At 39.5% G+C, this 19836-nt stretch overlaps 1 protein-coding gene across 1 annotated transcript in view; it reads left to right on the forward strand.

Moving 5' to 3' along the window:
- Positions 1-19836, forward strand: part of CACNA1D (calcium voltage-gated channel subunit alpha1 D) — a 316751-nt gene that overhangs the window by 113118 nt on the left and 183797 nt on the right. The window contains exon 8 of the mRNA XM_061618220.1: positions 5638-5741. Coding sequence (XP_061474204.1) covers positions 5638-5741 — 104 coding nt within the window. The remainder of the gene's footprint in view (positions 1-5637; positions 5742-19836) is intronic.

Raw genomic sequence — 19836 nt, forward strand, 5'->3', positions numbered from 1 at the left:
CAGAGTTTCAAATAAACACTCTAGCATGTTGAGCCCTCCTGGACAGAAATGTGTTTAAACTGCTTTACAAGGAAATATCTATCCCAACAAGAACCGAATGTTATGACATGATTCCTTGTATCTTAGGTTTATGAGACACCTAACAGTGTCAGAGAAGCATGGAACTACTATCTTGTAAGAAATCACTGTGCATCTTCCCAAATATGTACTGACTCAAAATGCCATGAACTGTGTTTGGCTTCAGATGCCCTGCTTTCTTACTACAAGAGGGCTTTCTACAATATCTTATGTGACTGGATGCCACCCATGTGAACTTGTGTTACTTGAAATAGTCCTGGGGCTCTGTGGCCAATCTGCTTTTGGAAGGTTTCCAAAGTGTGTTTATTAACTAGTGTTGGTGCCACTCCCTGGCATCTCTGGACAGTTTTAGAGCCCCAACTTCCTAACAGGGCCCACCATTAATGCCTCCCTTAAGCCACCCATTGAATATTTTCTGGTGCTTTGATCAGCTGCCATTTTAATTTCCCACAGTGCCCCAAGTGACACTACATCAGGGCCATTGTGGGAACTTGAAATGGCAACTCATCCCAGAAGGTCAATGTGTCTAGGAGAACTGTTGCCTGCCACAAGGTAAAGACACAAATGGAGGAGATCCACAAGAGGTTGCTTTGCCCAGGGGGTCCCTGCAAACCCAGAGTTAGCTTTGGTGATTAAGTGGCTACAGAGCCCTTTGCAGAGGATGCAGATACATTAGGTCCCGTTGCGGTATTTGCTTGATGCATAGGTAATCTTGCATAATGTCTGTTTGAGTGAATTCTGCTTTGTTCAGCTAAATTTTATTTTTGCTGTGCTTTTGATCAACAATCAAAAGAGAGGACTTGCAATGTGGAAATGGAGAGTTTTAGGTGACTTTTTACTGAGCACAGGATAACAAGAATTTCCTATTAATGGCATTTAAAAAATAGGCCTGTAATACGTATGCAAGAAAGTGAAAATTAACAAAACCAAACAAAGGGAACACACAACGTCTAGCAACATGTCAAGTCCAGGGGTACAGAACCAAAGTGATCTGTTAATTATAGCCACCATATAGTATGGTCTTTTGCATACTGATCCCAGTGATTTAATAGCTAATGCACTAAGGCCTGGGGCTGGATGAGAAGATGAATTATGGTTTATTCTATTTGCTATAGCTTATGTCTCAGGTTGAAAGCCCTTGATACAGTTTAATCAATGGTTAGCTGGCTGCAATAAAATTGTGGACTCAGTAGGTAACTGGGTAACCTGATCTGAGTGTGGACTATAACAGCCTGTCACAATACCTTTGTGGCATATTTAAAAATCAGTATCTCACTTAATTACTTAAGTTTTCTAGAAATGATTTATAAAACTTAATGTAATATATGTGTGGTAATTAAAATAGCATCTAAGCAGAGCAGATGGTCATTGCAATACTGGGCTGCCATAATTGATTAGGAATATAAAAAGTCAGTGTGACATCCAAAATTTTAGTGGGTGCACAGCATCTGACTGATGTCATTTTGTTTGTATATGATGAGTTGAGTTTGCCAGGTTATTAATGGCTTCTGCTTTCACTCTGCAGAATTGCAATTTCCCACAGATTTGCCATACAGTACACATTAAGGCAACACTAGATGTTTCAATGCTCCCTGCCTCTCCCCACACCTCTTCCTAGAAGTGTGGAATATAATACAATGTGTGAGCTACGTGTTATGTTAAACCTGTACTTTTGTGCCAAGGGCAACTTCCCCTGCCAAATAGCAGCTTCACGGGATGATTATTCTTAAAACAGTGGCACAGAAGGAAAGGGCTTTAAAAAAAACAAACCTCCCTGCTTACCATAGACCAGATCCTGATTCCACTCCCCTTGCTGCTATTTAAAGAGAAAAAAACTAATGCGCAATGCCAGACAATGTGTTTAATGTCACAATAAACATTAGAAAGCCAGTGCAGTGTAGTGGTTAGAGCATTAGACCTAAGAGATTGTATTCAAATACCCACTCAGCCGTGAAGCTCACTTGGTGATCTTCAGCCAATCACTGTCTCTTAGCGTAGCCTCCCTCACAAGGTTGTGGTGAGGATAAAATAAGGAGTGGGAGAACTCCTTGGAGGAAAGGTGGTATATAAATGTAATAAATACAGAAATAATATAAATATAAGTTTAGCTAGTACATTATTAACTGTTGGAGGTAGGGATTAGAGAACACACAGTGTGGTGATGATGATATATTGTGCGCATATTATCAGGAAGAGGAGAGAAGGAGACGTGAAGTGGTGACAATGCTATGAATTTTTTTTTGTAATATCTGCTTCCTCCCTCATTGCACTAGCATAGGGTACAGATGAGAGAGAACTTGTGGTCTGGTTGTGTTCTGAAGTCCAAGGAGCCATAGGGAAGATGCTAGGCCAGTTTTGCTGGCTGATAAGCTGTTGGTGAGCTGTTAGTTTTGAAAGGCATTCCCTTTTAAACAAGCTTGATAGGTGAGCCTCTGGGATCCCAGGAGCAGAGCCCTTTGAAATCAGCAAGGTTTTCAGAAACTGGCTGTCATCCTCCAAAGAGTGAGGAGCTGGCCGGAAGGCTTTGAAGTCTGTGTTCTAGGGTTAGCTGACCTACTGTGCAGACATCAAAGCTTGCTGGAACAGCTTGCACTATTTCAGAAAACCGTGATTTCCAAGGCTATTCTAGATGCTGCCAGAAGAACCAGCAACTTAAATGCCAATTGAAATGTTGCAAAACCAAGTAAGAAAGATATAGTTTCTACTCATGCAAAGGTTGTAAAAAGTGGTTGAGGTGGAAAGATACTTAATCAGGCATTTAGTAAAATATTGATATAATTCTTAGAAAGCTTAGAGGCAGTCAGAAATGTCAATCAGCTGCCCTCTGTCTGAAGCAGTTGCTCTTAAAGATGAGTGTCTGTATAGTAATGGAAATGAATGGTTAGAATCCAGTTTACAAATAACATAAAGGGAGGAGCATAGAAAGCTGCCTTCTACTGAGCCAGACCACTGGTCATCTAGCTCAGTATTGTCTACCCTGGCTAGTAGTGGCCCTCTAGAGTTTCAGGGAGCAGAAAGCCCCAGTTCTATCTGAAGATGCTGGGAATGGAACCTGGGACCTTCTGCATGCAAAGCAGATGCTCTACCTTTGAGCTGTGGTCTTAGGCAACCATTGCAAAACACTATATTATATGAAATGAAATGGACTGCCTTCAAGTCGATTCTGACTTATGGCAACCTTGTGAATAGGGTTTTCATGGTAAGCGGTATTCAGAGGGGGTTTACCATTGCCTTCCTCTGAGGTTGAGAGGCAGTGACTGGCCCAAGGTCACCCAGTGAGCTTCATGCTGTTTGGGGATTTAAACACTGGTCTCCCAGGTTGTAGTCCAACATCTTAACCACACTGGCTCTATATATCTGTTTTTAAGATGTTTTATCACTTGTTTGCTGCCTGGCTTCTTTGGAAGGAAAGGCAAGAGATATAGAGATGTAAAGCGGCAAATAGGCATACGACTGAAGATCACTTTGATGGTGACTATAAATTTAATTGGAATGACAAAAACATTCTGTCTGTAATTTTTTAACAACATGCGGAAATTATTCTCCATAAATTTTGCATACATATTAAAAATGACTTTTTACTAGATTTTTTAAAAAATGCTAAAATTGGATATAGATAGAATTCCTCCATTATAAAGGGGGTTTGTTACCATTATTGGTAGCTGTGAAAACTTCTTATAGGTTTCTAGACATTCTAAGAAAGAGCAAAGAATAGCTGTTGTTTATAGCGAAATATTACATTATTAAAAGATTGGCAAAATTGTGTTAGCATGGAGGAGGAATGTGTCAGCTGTGATGTTATGAGCAGTGGTGTCTGGTGCCCATTGGGACCAATAGGTCCGAAGGTAGGGAGACCAACAGTAGGTAAAGCCAGAGCCAATGGTAGGCAGAACCAACTATTTCTAGTTTTAATCCTGTCCTCCCTGCTGAGTCCTACACAGGATCTAAGAAGGAGAATGCTAATACAGTGCTGGTCTGGTTGCATATTAGAAAGCAGGCAGGTGGGGGCTGGCTGAGGTCTGTTATGGCTGAGCCTGCACTGGTTATGAGCATTTTGCAGTGGATTCCTGTGGCTAGTGCAGGGGTGTAGTCGTCCAGGGAGTCTTAGACCCCTTACTTTTTTGGGAGCAGGGTCTCAGCAGTGTCCCTATGTCTCCAGCATCCTGTGATCCAATCATCATGAAAGGGGAGTGTGTTAGCCACTGAGAAGAGTTTTCTAACATGCTTCATTATCCTTTCCTGCTGATTGGAGTCAATCAGAGTGAAAGGAGGTGAGTCAGCCATTGAGAAGACTCTTCTTAGCAGCTAACACTCTTCTCTTTCATGCTGATTGGCTCCTAGGAACGTTTGTGATTGTAGGAAAAGAATTCACCAGGATCTAATTCCCAACCCAGCAACAAAAAAGGGGGGACAGGAGGGGGAGGGGCTGTAACTATCAGGAAGGGACCCTGCACTTCTGAATTTGCCACTGCACTACTGGGCTAGTGCAATCATGTTCCATGCCAAACTCCAAATAGAAGAGTGCATTCTAACTTCTGGAAAGACCACCTTTTGCTAGAATCAAAATATCACAGATTGGGTGCTGGGAAATGCAACTGCTCATCAACAAAGTTGTCACATAGGATATTCTACAGTATGGCTGCAATGTTATACACATTTACTGTACCTGGGAGTAAGCCTCATTAAACTCATTGGAACTTTCTTCTCAGTAGATAAGTATAGGTTTACACTGTAAATGAGCAATAGTGATGTATTTTATTGCACAATGGACTTGTTCTGTCAGTGCAAGGAGTTCTGGTTGCGCAACAGAACTTCCCCTCCTTTTCCTTCTGTCATGCCCCCCATCCCCTAAATCTGTTCTGGGGATTCTTCTAACTCTCTGGATCAGATTTGGGAAGGGTGTGGGGCATGCACAAGGGAGGAGGGGGAAGTTCCACTGTGCAAGGGGAAATCTGTTGGATTTCACCCATTTGCTTCATTTTAGGGGGGGTCTGGGTTTCAGCTTCTAAATTCCTTGATTCAGTTATTTATATGTCTAGAAGACCAAAAAGGCTGAACCATTAAATAGAATTTTGAACTTTTAAAGTTAGAGTTAAATAACAATGCAGTGTTAAACAATTAAAAAAAAAGACAAACCCAAACCTGTTTCCCATGCTGTAATCCTTGATAAACTAACCCTGTGCTTTACTTGTACCCTTTCTTGCCTTGCAAGAGCCACAGTACAGCCAAAGTGTCTCTTGGTTAACATTTAGTAACTACTTTCCACATATTGACACTTATGTCTTCTAAACTAGACTTTAAAATGTTGATATGTAAGAGAATAAGTTTTCTCAAATAAGATCCATATGCTGAGTTCTAACATTTTCTACTGTTTTATAATAATTTTTGACTGTGCCTTTGGAGTGTGGATGAAATGTGGCTGACACTTTGCTCCTCTTTCTCCAGTTATGTCCCATCATTGGGAGTTCATTTCTCTCATATGTGTTGCTTCCCCACTAACTGTTTGCTTTTACAAAATGAAGTTAAACTGTTTCTATAAGATCATATTATCTCTTACAGATGAATGATGCTATGGGATTTGAATTGCCATGGGTGTATTTTGTCAGTCTCGTCATCTTTGGGTCTTTTTTCGTTCTAAATCTTGTTCTTGGTGTATTGAGCGGGTAAGCATACACCTTTTTCATCCTAGAAGCAGAGTCCTGCGTTTGGTTGCCATGAACACATAGGTATATTATGAGATCAAGAAAATTGGGAATAAGATTTTTAAAATGAAACATAAGGATTTTATTTTTAGAGCAGCATCTATCCCTCAAAGGTAAATACAGCGTACTATAGGCAGGGCAATTTTATGAAAAATAATAGGCAGATGTAAAAAGAAAAGAAATAGGAAAATACCTGTAAATAGCAATTAATTAATCACTATCTTAAATTCCAATTAAAAAATCCAAACCTTTATACAATTATCTACTCCCATAGGGCATAGATTCAGAAACGTGTGAATTGCTGTGGTTAAATAGAATCTAGATATTTTAAAGTTGTTTAAAAAACTTAAAGGCTCTATTACATCATTTCTTCTTACAAAAAGTAGCAAATACATGTTTTCATAGTATTTCCAATATTGATAATGGTGAATTGCAGTGTAAAATGCAGAAATGGTATTGGTACATTGAATACCTATGTGATCTGTCAATTGCAAAAGGACTCTGCTGTGTAGTAAATAGCTGAATCATAATGTATTTCCTTACATTTTACAGGTAAATGATGCAATAGGATGTGAATGGCCATGGATCTATTTTGTTAGTCTTATCATTCTTGGCTCATTTTTCGTACTTAACCTGGTTCTTGGTGTACTTAGTGGGTAAGCAGTTAGATTAACCTTGTATATTCCACCACAGTGTGTAAACTGGCCTATGCATTTGCTCAAGCTTCACAGTGATGGCTTTTCTGCATGTGCCTTGGACGGATACGTCATTTTACCAGCATTTGCTTTTCTGAATGTCTGAACTTTGCATTTCTGTGTGTCTATGACACCCTGTGTTTGCAGTGCTTTCCAACACCCCCACCCCGGAAGAGTAACTAAATGAAGTAATAACTTCCTTATATGACTTCCAGTAGCTAGATTATATCATTTTGCACACAAGTGATTGATAACACATGTGTAAGCATAGATATATTTAAATACTGGTAAAGGCTTTTGTTCATTCTGAAAGCCTAGATTCTGCATTTGAAAAGTTTATCTAAACAAACACATCCTTTGTGTAATTACTAATAAGATATGCCTGCTAGCAGGTGCTTTATGTTTTCTATTTCTATTGACATGCATTTCAAAGCCTTTGATACCTCCTGTGTATTGGTGGAGATGTCCTACTTAAAGAGAGTGAATGTAATCCAGAGCACTAGACGTGCAGTCGGGTTTCATTGTTGGCTATTAAGGTTACAAGCAGTGCAAGCCACTATATTTCTGAAGCTTTTTGCCTGTATTGTAAGAAGAGCATGGCATGGTGGCGGCTTCTTCAGGATGGTGTCTGCATAACTGTGTAAAGGAAGATGTAGTTGTGTCGGCACAGTAAAGACCATTGCCTTTCATCTTGCAGCTTCAGCACCCCAAGCCACTATGATCAACAACACTGGCAGAAGAATAGGCCTGTCTAACTGTATCAAACAGAGTCCAAAGTTCTGGTATTTAAACTGAATGAGATCACTACTCAAATTGCTAATAGCTATTATTATTATTATTATTATTATTATATCCTGCCCTCCCTCCCAGTAGAAGCCCAGGGTGGCAAACAAAAACACTAAAAACATCTTAAAAATAGACTTTAAAATATGTTAAACCAAAACATCTTTTAAAACATCTTTTTAAAAAAGCTTAAAAAAAATCTTAAAAAGCAGTTCCAAATAGGATTTATATGATATAGACGTAGGGCTAGAGAAACACCGCTGTCTGCATCCATAATGCATCATGGCCAATGAAGGTTTTCAATTCAGAAACACAGGGCTGCTCTAGTAATTTTATTCACTTTAATAACTTCTCTATTGCTGGTTCTTCTAGATGAAGGGAGCTTGTTCATGCATTCTGCCTTGGCTTTAGCCTCTTCAGGCCTTTGTGGCAAATGTGTGCGAGGTTTGGCCCTTCCTCCAACTTCCCTGCACATGTTGTCTCCACTTCAGACCCTTCCCCTTAGAGCAGGGAGGTCTGAAGGGGGAAGTTAAGCTCAACACAGGAAAGTTTGAAGTGGCACCTGCATACTTAGGTATGTTGGAGGTGGGGCCTGCATAGACAGTCCTACTCTTAGAGTCCACAGGCATTTTGCCTGAACACCTGAAAAGAGCTTTAGTGGAACTATCTATTGGAATATATGACAGTAGGCAGGAAGTTTGAATTTCATAGTCGTCTGTGCACCAGCAATTATCATAAAATTATGTTTCATGTACTTTGCTTTCAGCCTACTGAGATTAAAAAGCTTTCCATCTGTTTGATATATGATTTCCACACCAGTAGGAAGTTTTCCCTCAATAAGGTGTAGAATCATAGCAATGAAGATAGCAAATAAGGTAGGAGGAATGATGCATCCCTGTTTTACACCTGATCTGACTCTGAATGGATCACTCTGAAAGCCATTGTTGTCCAAAATTGTTGCTGTCATGTTGTCATGAAGGAGTCGCAAAATATTCACAAATTTATCAGGGCATCCAGGTTTCAGAAGGATGGTCCAGAGCGGCGTTTCGATTCACAGCATCAAAGGCCTTAGTCAGATCAATAAACGCAATATATAAAGGTCGATTCTGCTCCCGGCATTTTTCTTGAAGGTGTCGTGCAGTGAATATCATGCCCAGTGTCCCCCTGGAAGGGCGGAAACCATTTTGAGATTCGGGGAGAACATCCTCTGAGATCGGCAGGAGGTGATTTGTGAGGATCCTTGCAAGGATTTTACCTGCAGTAGCAACAAGAGAGATACCTCGATAGTTCCTGAAATCTCTTCTATCACCCTTCTTAAAAAGGGCGATAATTATGGTGTCCCTAACGTCTTCCAGGATCTCCTCCCTCATCCAGATTTTTTCTATGAGCTTATGAAGTTGTTGTGTAAATTCAGGCCCACCTTCTTTAAAGACTTCAGCAGGAATCCCATCAGGTCCACTAACTTTGTTGTTCTTCATTTGATTGATGGCTTTACTGACTTCATCCAAATCAGGAGATACTGCAAGCTCGTCTCTAGTTTGTTGTTGTGGAATTTGCAAGAAGACCTCATCAGCCATGATAGAGTTACGATTAAGGTGGTTGTGGTAATGCTCTTTCCAGCGCAGTGCAATAGACTCTTTATCCTTTAGAAGTTTGCTACCATCCACTGAACATAAGGGATTTGTACCGTAATTTGTTGGTCCATAGATGGCCTTTGTGGCATTAAAAAAGCCCCATGCATCGTGAGCATCTGCAAAATGCTGGATTTCTTGAGCTTTCTTTATCCACCAGCCATTCTTAAGTTCTCTAGTTCTTCTTTGGACCTCAGCCTTTGCACTGATATAGATTTTTTTCTTAGCACAGTTAATTTATTTATTTATTTGTTTATTATTTAATTTGTATCCCGCCCTTCCTCCCAGCAGGAGCCCAGGGTGGCAAACGAAGTGCTAAAAACACTTTAAAACATCATAAAAACAGATCTTAAAATACATTAAAACAAAACAGCGTTAAAAACATTTTTAAAAAACAAATTTAAAAAGGTTAAAGACATTATTAAAAAACATATTAAGCAATTCTAACGCAGATGCAGACTGGCATAGGTCTCAACCTAAAAGGCTTGTTGAAAGAGGAAAGTCTTCAAAAGGCGCCGAAAAGATAGTAGAGATGGTGCTTTCTGCCATATCTGGAAGGCTTTCCTTTTCTTGTCAATGATATGTTCAATCTCACTATCATTCTCATCAAACCAATCCTGATGTTTCTTAGTTTGGTTATCCAATAGTTTGTTCACATGCTGCAATAATGGATGTCTTCAGTTTAATCCAGTGTTCCTTGATATTTTCAGGGAGTTCCGTCGGTAGATGTTCCTTGAGAGTTGTTTGAAAGCAGGCTCTCTTAATAGGATCTTGAAGGGCGTGGATGTTCATTTTATGCCTTGGTTTTCTTCCTTTGAGACTACGTTGAGGAACAATATTAATGGCCATAGTGGATCGAATTAATTGGTGATCTGTCCAGCAGTCATCAGCACTCGTCATGGCCCTAGTGAGGCGTACATCACAACGATCTCTGGCATGGACAATTAGGTAATCCAGGAGATGCCAGTGTTTTGACCGAGGGTGCTTCCATGATGTTTTAAATTTATTTTTCTGACAAAACTGTGTGTTTGTAATAAAAAGATTATGCTCTGCACATTTAGTCAGAAGTAGAATTCCACTCAGGTTGCAATTGTCAACTCCTTCTTTCCCAATGGTTTCTGGCCATAAATCGAAATCACCCTGAACTCTTGCATTGATATCACCCAAGAGGATAATTTTATCCTCCTTAGGTATCTCTGATAAGATGGTGTCCAGCTGGTTATAAAAATTTTCCTTGATGTCTTCATCAACATCTGATGTTGGTACATAAGCACTTACAATAGTTGCCTGCTGGTTTTTGGCAAGTTTTAACTGGAGAGTTGAGAATCATTCATTAATGCCAATAGGAACTTCTGACAAGAGCTTCACAAGCTTATTTTTAATAGCAAAGCCTACTCGATGTATTTGTTGTTCTTGTTCAGGCAGTTCTTTCCAGAAGAAGGTATAACCTCCTTTTTCTTTCTTCAGTTGTCCTCCTGCTCTTCATGTTTCTTGGAGTGCTGCTATGTCAATATTAAAATGTCTCAGCTCTTTCGCGATGATGGCAGTCCTGCATTCAGGACATTCACTATCTGTATTGTCCAGCAATGTCCGTATATTCCATGTTCCAAAATTCAATTGTCTTTTGCGACCGCTAAGTGGTGACCCCACTGGATGCGGTAATCCAGTCAGGGAGAGAGATGAGGTAGACTATGTTTAGGGCACCTTTTCTAGCCCCCTCCCCATATGGGCTGAGCAGAGTGGATCCTGAATAGGACTGCTCAGTCGTGGATATAGCTGCCAAACAACTCAACTGCCTTGGTCCTTGAGCCAGGACGACTGAGTCTGTATCCACTGCCCATGTGCCGGTCCATGACTAGGGGCTTCCAGATTTCACAGTCCTGCCCCCATTGCCATTCGCCGATCACCATGGGATTTTGTTTTGGTTTGCTTGGAAGATGCCTGTGTGCAAATTTGTTTTATGTGGGGAGATCGGCGCACAACGATCAACACACAATGTTGACAGAAAAAGGCTTTGATCCAATGGCATGGATACCATGACAATTGGAAGTCTTTTATCGGCTGCAGCCTTCATCCGCCTTCACAGCCGTTGTAACATACACATTGTTATCCTCCGCCTGTTCTACCGTTGAGGACTTTCTTGGATCGTTCTTTGTCTGGTTCCTCTCCCTTGACCTTACCGCCATGGGTGACCCTGCTGGGAGTACATGACTCCCGATGGCATCGCTCACAGGGTTCATTGGAACGCACAAGCCCATTATCTAGTCTTGAGCAAAGTGCTTTCCACCTTGCTGTAGTGACATGTTTCATTCCTAGTGTAACAGAATATTTATTTATTTATTCCATTTTTATACCGCTTATATTTAAATAAAACTCTAAGCATTGTGCAGCATAAGTCAAAACATCTTAAAACAGCAGACACAAAAATCCACAATTGATAAAATACAATTAACTGAACAAAACATCCTCTTTAGTATCAATATATTATAAACATTGCATATAAAATTAAGTTCAAGAAAGACAAGAAAAAATCAAAACGTAGGCTAAACAAAATATCCTCTAGCCTTCAAGAAAAAAATAAAAATAAGTTAAAAATTCAAGCTTAGTTTTAAACATAGTAGATTAAACAAAATCAGCTCATTTCTTAATCACAATGTTATAAAGCAAAACAATTAAAACAGTCAGCCCCCTTATAACAAAATTTCATCTAACTACAGTTGAAAATAGATATCATTTAGTTTACTCAAACACACCCTTACAAGATCAACATTCGTGTTCAAAAATATCAACATTCTAAACTAACATACACAAGCTTACAATTTTAGCACACCTCAAATCACACTCTGCAAGCATTCGCATAATTCAACCTCACATCCTAAAAACAGCACACTCACATATCCATACCATGAGAACCACCATGACAACCACTCAAATCAACATACATACAGCCAAACATTCATACCAAACACTTTCTCTCATTCAACGGGGCAGAAACTATCCCCACCAGGCGCTCAACCTGGGGGTATAGAAACTATTTCCAACATAGTAGGCAGTGACACTTTTCTCATCTCTCAACTGAGGAAGAAACATTCAAATATCAACTTTTCACCCTGAAGAGGGGCAGGCTTTCAATCATAACAATTTCTCGATCTGCCCATCTGTCTCCAGCACTTGTGGCAATGATTTTCCTTGGTGGGGGATGGATTCCAAACTGACTCCAGGATGACTCCAAGTGTGATGCTAAGTGCACACTTAATGTTGCACTTTGTGTGATGCTGAGGCAGTGCACTGAGGGGCTGTCTCAGGTAGCCCCTATCCTTTATATACCTGGAGCAGAAGAAAATATTTTATTTATTTATTTATTTATTTATTTGATTTATATCCTGCCCTTCCTCCCAGCAGAAGCCCAGGGCGGCAAACAGAAGCGCTAAAAACACTTTAAAACATCATAAAAACAGACCTTAAATACATTAAAACAAAACAATGTTATTTTTTTTTTAAAAAAGCTTTAAAACATCTTTTTAAAAAGGGTAAAAATACACATTAACAAGCAATTCTAACACAGATGCAGACTGGGATAGGTCTCAACCTAAAAGGCTTGTTGAAAGGGGAAAGTCTTCAAAAGGTGCCGAAAAGATAGCAAAAAGATAGAAAAGATGCCTAATATTCAAAGGGAGGGAATTCCATAGGGTAGGTGCCGCCACACTAAAGGTCCGTTTCCTATGTTGTGCAGAACGAAACTCTTGATAAGATGGTATCTGCAGGAGGCCCTCACCTGCAGTGATCGAATTGGTATATAAGGGATAAGACGGTCTTTCAGGTATCCTGGTCCCAAGCTGTATAGGGCTTTGTACACCAAAACTAGAACCTTGACCTTGGCCCGGTAGCTAACAGGCACCCAGTGCAATTATTTCAGCAGCGGGGTGACATGTTGGCGATACCCTGCCCCAGTGAGCAGTCTCACCATCGCATTTTGCACCAGCTGCAGCTTCCGGACCAACCTCAAGGGCAGCCCCACATAGAGTGCATTGCAGTAATCCAGCCTGGAGGTTACCAGTGTGTGGACAACAGTGGTCAGGCTATCCCAGTCCAGAAACGGCCGCAGCTGTCTTACCAGCCGAAGCTGGTAAAAGGCACTCCTAGCCATGGAGGTCACCTGGGTGTCTAACGACAAAGATGGATCCAGGAGCACCCCCAGACTACGGACCTGCTGTTTCAGAGGGAGTACAACCCCATCCAAAGCAGGCAATTGACCAATTATCCGAACTCGGGAACCACCAACCCACAGTGCCTCCGTCTTGCTAGGATTCAGACTTAATTTATTGGCCCTTATCCAGCCCCCCACCGAGTCCAGGCAGTGGTCCAGAGCTTGTACGGCCTCTCCCGATTCAGATGTTACAGAGAAATAGAGCTGGGTATCATCAGCATACTGCTGACACCTCTTCCCAAATCTCCCGATGACTGTTCCCAAGGGCTTCATATAGATGTTAAACAGCATAGGGGACAAGATAGTACCCTGCGGCAAATATTCTTAACCCTACAGTGCTATAGCCTCTTATCTTGGAGTAAGCCCCGCTGAGTTCAACGGGACCTACTTTTTTGGTAGAGATGTGTAGGATTGCACAGTAAATGAGCAGTCCCATTGGTTTCAGTGTGTTAGTTAACTTTATTGGGATTTGACTTATTTGATTTGTATTCTCCTGGCAGTGTATGTTTATACACACAACAGCCCTATATAGCAGGTCAGGCTGAGAGATAGTGACTTGCCTAAGATGGCCATGGATTTGAACCTATTCCAAGACCAACATTTTCAAGGCTCTCCCATTCGTAGAACTACTCGCAGAGCACAACCCAAATCCACAAATATAACTGCACTTTCCCATTAATTCAAGTGAGCTGTATGCACTAGCTAACCATGAACAATATAAGCCTTTGCATGTCCTAACTCACCTAAGAAGAGAACACGAGACTTAACATGTTATTATTAAAAGAACTGCAGAGGATATGAAGTAAACTCTATGGCTCTTGCAATGTATATTAAAGGACATTTATTAATTGTCCTACATGTAACCAGTAGATATGACATAAGATACTATAGTATTTTGCCTCTGCTCTAAGTCAATTATATACTATTTATTAATTGTGTATTTTTTTTAAAAAAAAAGAGTTATGTTCTAGACAAAAACAACATTTAGATGTAATTAAACGATAAATAGAACAATTCCCTGGAAACTTTTCCTGGGCAAGCCCTGTTGAAATCACTGTGCCAGCTGCATCTTTTGTGTTCTGCCTGTTAAACTGAGCTTGCTCTGGGGAAACCCTGATTGTTGCCAAAGTTGATGCTATTTTGTTTTTGGTTTGGAATACAATTTAAAATATTGGGTAATGATAAAAATGTTCCAAGTGTAGGTCAACCAGTCAGAATGCTATATTTCACTATTTTACCATATAATTGTAATTGCCAACAAAAAGTGAAATCCAACATAGTACACTTACGTAACAAGGTTTCTTCTTCCTCTTCTGTCCCCTGCATGCCCTCAAAATTGTGTGTGAGAGAGAGGCTGGAGAGGGGAGAAGAGAACTTGGAAGATACATTGTACAAGTGGATTTCCATTGTGCACATGGGCAGACATCACTGGATGTCATCTATTAATTTCACTGTATATGCCAAAAAATAGGATATGACCTTAACGTTTCTGTTGTCATTTTCTGTGAAGGCTTCAAGGCAAACCCAGGCTCGAAATGTATAAAGGGCATCTCTCATACTGATAGCATAGATGCAGGGATAAGGCTTTCCTCATAACTATAGAAATAAACATAATTCTCCCTGAAGTAACAGAATCTCTTTCAAACTGTTTTTGTTCCTCCGCCTCCAAGGGAAATGATGCAAGTGCATTGTAAAATATGCTTCCTGCATCTCAGTATTAAATTGCAAAAATATTGATGTTACCAAAATTTTGGAGATACAGTTTTGTTTTTTAAATTGGGAATGACTTTTAGGAGAGATTTTCATGAGACATACATGTAGAAAGCCATGATGATATAAGCAAATACGTTTGCTTGTAATATCATTTATATTGTCATATATAATGTTTTATAAACACATGTCTACATAAAAACATATATATTATTCAGTTTTATAAAACACAACTAGACTTCCACAATGTAAAGTGATGACGACGACGATTTGAACAGTAAAAGCTCTCCAAAATAATCCCTGTGCCTTAAAAACATGGCTGCATTTAGTTCTCTGGATTTTAGGAACTAAAATCTGGAATCTGTGCTAAGGATGTTTCCATATGACTATTTCTTGTTACATTGATTTGTTCTTAGTGTTTTGAAATGTGTCTAATGTTTTGTTCCCTGTATTTCTTTGTTGTCTTTGTGAACTGCATGATAGATGTGTTGTTAGAATGATGCACATGTAGATAAGATGTAATTTGGGAAACCTTTTGTTTTACATCTAGCCTTCTCTAAAGGTGAGTATGTGAGAATGGAATGTTGAAATTGCTTTTAAAAAATCCAAGAAGATTATTTTAAACTGGTTATTTCTCATCATTATAGTGTAATTTTAAAATAACATAGATAGCAATGGGAGGGCATGTCCTCAGGAAATATCTTAAATTAAGGAACCTGTTGACAGGTGAGGATATTTTACAAGCATTTGAAGGACACAAATGTTAGATGGCTATCATCCATTTAATTCATTTTCTCAGCAACCACACATTTCTTTTTTCATTATCGCATAGTGGTTCTAAGCATAATTTTAATTATGGGAATTAATTAATTAGGGAAAATTCTGGCTTTGGAGTAGATTTTCATTTGCAAAAGTGTAAGTGCTTAGGAATATCGTACATATGCTAATGCATAGACTTAAGCCATTTGGAAATACTATTTTACGTCCGTTGAATTTGTCCCCTGCAGGTCATATTTAAGATGAAAATCTTGCTGTGTCAACTCAAGATTCTTTCTGTGGTTCCTTCTGTAGCATGCTTGATATTTTTACCATTTCAATCTAAGGCCTCATTCTATTTGCAGAACTTTCCTTATAAAATTGAATATCAACAAAACATTATTTTATGCCCGCAAGTCCCAGTTCAAGACACATTTATGGGGCCTCATTCCAGACACAGTCCTCTGAACAGAAATCAGTGCAAAGGATTTTCATCACCATACACCTATGTATGATACTCCCTCCCCCTTTTTTCAAGTACTGTAATATTATTATGAGGACATTTTCCTCTATATAATTTATATAAAATTCCAAACAACTGTGAAGGGTGTTTTCAAGTCTTGATCTCATTTACTCTAAAAATGCCCTTATGAGGCACTCTTCTGAGTTTACAGAGTCAAGGCCACCCAGTGAGTCTACAACTATGGTGGGATATGAACCTAAATCTTAACATTCAGTTGAACATAAGGCACTGATGCAGCTAGCATGAGGAAGGGAAAACTTCTCCTGGGCTGGGCTATAAGTGTAAAACTGGGGCCATTACTAAGCATATGGAATGTATACCAAAGGCACAGAGCATTGCAGTATCTGTATATGCATGTTTATTCCAATGGTTAATTTAAAAACCAGCATATTAATTGGCTAAAGATCTTTTAATTAGTTGACAAAAATTATCCTATCTTTCTATGAATATAATTTGCAAATCTAAACTGAAAGCTGCTTCAGACTTAAGTGTTAATGTTTAAGCACTCAATAGAGCAGAGACAGGCTTTCTTTTCTCCCTGTTACAATAATTAAACCTTAGATCACCAATTAATTGATGGCATTCACTGCCACACAGTTGTGGTGGCAGCAAATAGCTTCAATAGCTTCAAAAAGGTGGGGAAGGAAACAAATTAATGGAGGCTAAGTGTCTTAATGGCTATTGTCATGATAGCCAAAGATTCAGCATCTATATTAAGAAACAATACAGTATATCTCTAGTTCCCAGATGCTGGGTGGAGGTGGGTGGGGGCAAGCAACAGGAATTGTCACTGTTGGGCCAGACTTGTGGGGTTTTCAGGAATATTTGGTTTGCCACTTTTTGACGGCATTCCCACCCTTTTGTTGACTGCAATTCTCTGTTCAAAACTTGAGTAAGTAGTGTGGGGATTTTTGTCTTAGTAATATAAAACTAGCTCACATGATAATTATTTGTAAATTGAATTAATATATTTTTATGCAGAAATAATCTTTAAATGGCATACTTAGAATGCAATATATAATGAATTACTGACATATCTGCTTAAACCATTTTACAGTTAAACAAAGAAAATCGGGAGTTGTAAAAATAATGTCTATTTACAAGTGGAACAGCATGATCATCTGTTTCTCAAGAACAGTCTTAACCACTAGAGGATGTTTTCTGCTAGAGACAGATTCTGCTGAAGGCATTACTATTTCTTTGGGTAGCCATGGGGACAAATAAGATATTTTCTAACACACTTTAAGAAATATCTGTAAGTTGCATTTACTTTCTTGCTCGAGGACAGTAAGGAGTATATATGGATGCATCCTTATGTAGATGTTGGTTAGAGTAATATTTTTATTCATTCAGCATTATTTTTCTGACACTTCTTGCACTCTCGAACAGTAATCTTACTGTTCTTCCAGTAGATTACTATAATGAAAAATAGTGCTGTTTATTCTGTTTGCCAATACACACACCTATACCTAAGAACGTTTATCTAAATGGCACATGGAGGATTAATAGGAAAAGGCATTTACATAATGATGCACAAAATAGAAGACGGCAATGACCTGTCAGCTGCGGCTTTCTAGCAAAGGCAAATGAACATGTCTTGACAGTACTCCTTTTCTCAGCAGAGTCAAGGATTAATAGAGACAAAAAGCAAAATGAGATGATAAAAGTGTCTTTTTGTCACACAAGTCAGTTAAGCAAGAATAAAAAATGAAAGTAGTAGCATTTCTCTTTAAAACTGAGCCTTGATGTGGGGTAACCCAACATTTCTAGCCCATGTTTTAATTACATTTCTGTGATCCAGTCAGCTGTTTGATGAGGTATTTATTCCCTTAAAAAGCAGAAAAACATTTCACTGTCTCATACTGGGTTAAGCTGTAATAAAACTTGCATAATAAATTTAGTATTTTTGAGAATATAAATATAACCCAATGTTGTAGTATGCAAAATGACTTGGCTTCAACATGGAATTAAAATATGGCTCAAACCAGGGCATTTTTAAAGAATTGTTACTGGGTGTCCATTTTTTCATTCATATGACTTGCATGTGGAAGCCTGTCTACCATGTATAAGCCCTGACATTTGGATTGAGGTGAAAGCGGTTCAGACTTAAAAAAAAGAAAAGAAAAGAAGGGAGTGAATGCAGCCTTACAAATGCATTTAAACAAGTTACCAACTTAGCAAAACTCTTACTAGCCTGCCCACCCACCCCCAGTAAATACATGAATTAAAAAGCAAATTAAAATTTAAAACTGCTGTTTATGATCCATGCCCTGCTGTAGCAGAATTCTTACAAAACAAGGATGAATATAAAGAGAACCAGCACAGTGTACAGGGAGAAAGGTTTTGTTAAGGCGCTTTTCAGAAAGACTGGTGGTTTGAAATAACCCTAAGAATTATTATGTCATGTGCCCTATGTTCTACTGTCTGTAATTTCACTAAATTTTCATACCTCTAATCAGTGTTTCAGTGGCTTCCAACCTGCATTTGTATTCTTGGGTCATTTATTAAATTTAATGTGCCCATTTGTGTCCATTGGGTGTCCATTTGGACACACAACTATTACTTTAAAAATGCTTTTGCTCAAGCCTCTGTCTAAAGTGCTTTGTTTCTTCACACACTTTATAAAAAATAAATATAAAAGTCACTTAGATTGTAAAGATAGTTTGAAGTTCAGTTAAGATAGAAATTATTTTCCTAGAATTCATTCAAATAATACTAGCATATATCAACATAAATCCACAGTCCTAACTCTTTTACAATAGACCCTGAGATCAGAAGGTAAAGGCAATTCAAATAAGGTATCCAATAATTTTATGCTGAATATGAGTGAAATCCAAGGTAGCCTGTGAAAGATTCTACAGTTACCATCAACAAGGTTGTATAATATTCCACAGAGGAAAAGGGAAACATTTTTTTTTTAGTCTTGACCTGAGTTGGTAGCGTTGTTCACAGCAAGTCTTACTTAGGGACTCTGGCAACTGTACATCACATCCAAACAGCTTTTGTCTGAGGACTATTAGATGTGAAGATGGCACCAGCTCCCTTGCAGAGAGTGAATTATCTCTCTGCTTACACCACACAGGCTGAGGGGATCCCTTCATCTTTGGAAATATGTGGGTAAAAACTGCCTTACACACAGTCTGATCCCTCAGAGAAGCCATTTAATTGCCAGTTCATCTATGACCCACACTTGAAAATTCCACCTTGTCAGATAGAATTTTTCCAGATTGTGGTGCTTGCAGTGGCCTGGTTTTCCCCAGGTAGCATGCCATCATGTGGGTAGTCATATCGCCATCTAGCGTCCGAAGGCAAGAATGTACTGGAGTCAAGATCTGTAGTGAGCAAGCCCCTCCCACTCTAGTTTCATTCTTGCCTTCATCTGAGGCTGTTCATGTTTCCAGTAGCGTAAGGCTAGAGTAGGATTTAGTGCTGTCAGTGTGTGTGTTTGTATAATGTGTGTGAGAGAGTGTGGTGAGGCTTCTGCTGGTTCCCAGCCTGCTAGGGCCCTTTGTCCTGGGGTCTTGCCCCCTTCCTCTACCTGCCTCAGTGGGGTGGTGCTTGGCTTCCCCCCTCCTTCCCCTCCTTGTTCCCTTTTTAGGTTTTGGGACCACAGGCTGCGCTGAGGGTCCTCTTGCCCACCTTCAGCGGCAGCGTCTCCCCCCCACTCTTAAGGCGGGAAAGAGCCCAGTGCTATTGTGCCTGGCTCTCCCACCTTTGATCCCAGCCCCGCAGCACCCTCTGCTCTTGCAGT

This window comes from Rhineura floridana, chromosome 3, assembly GCF_030035675.1.
Source record: "Rhineura floridana isolate rRhiFlo1 chromosome 3, rRhiFlo1.hap2, whole genome shotgun sequence".
NCBI classification, from domain to species: domain Eukaryota; kingdom Metazoa; phylum Chordata; class Lepidosauria; order Squamata; family Rhineuridae; genus Rhineura; species Rhineura floridana.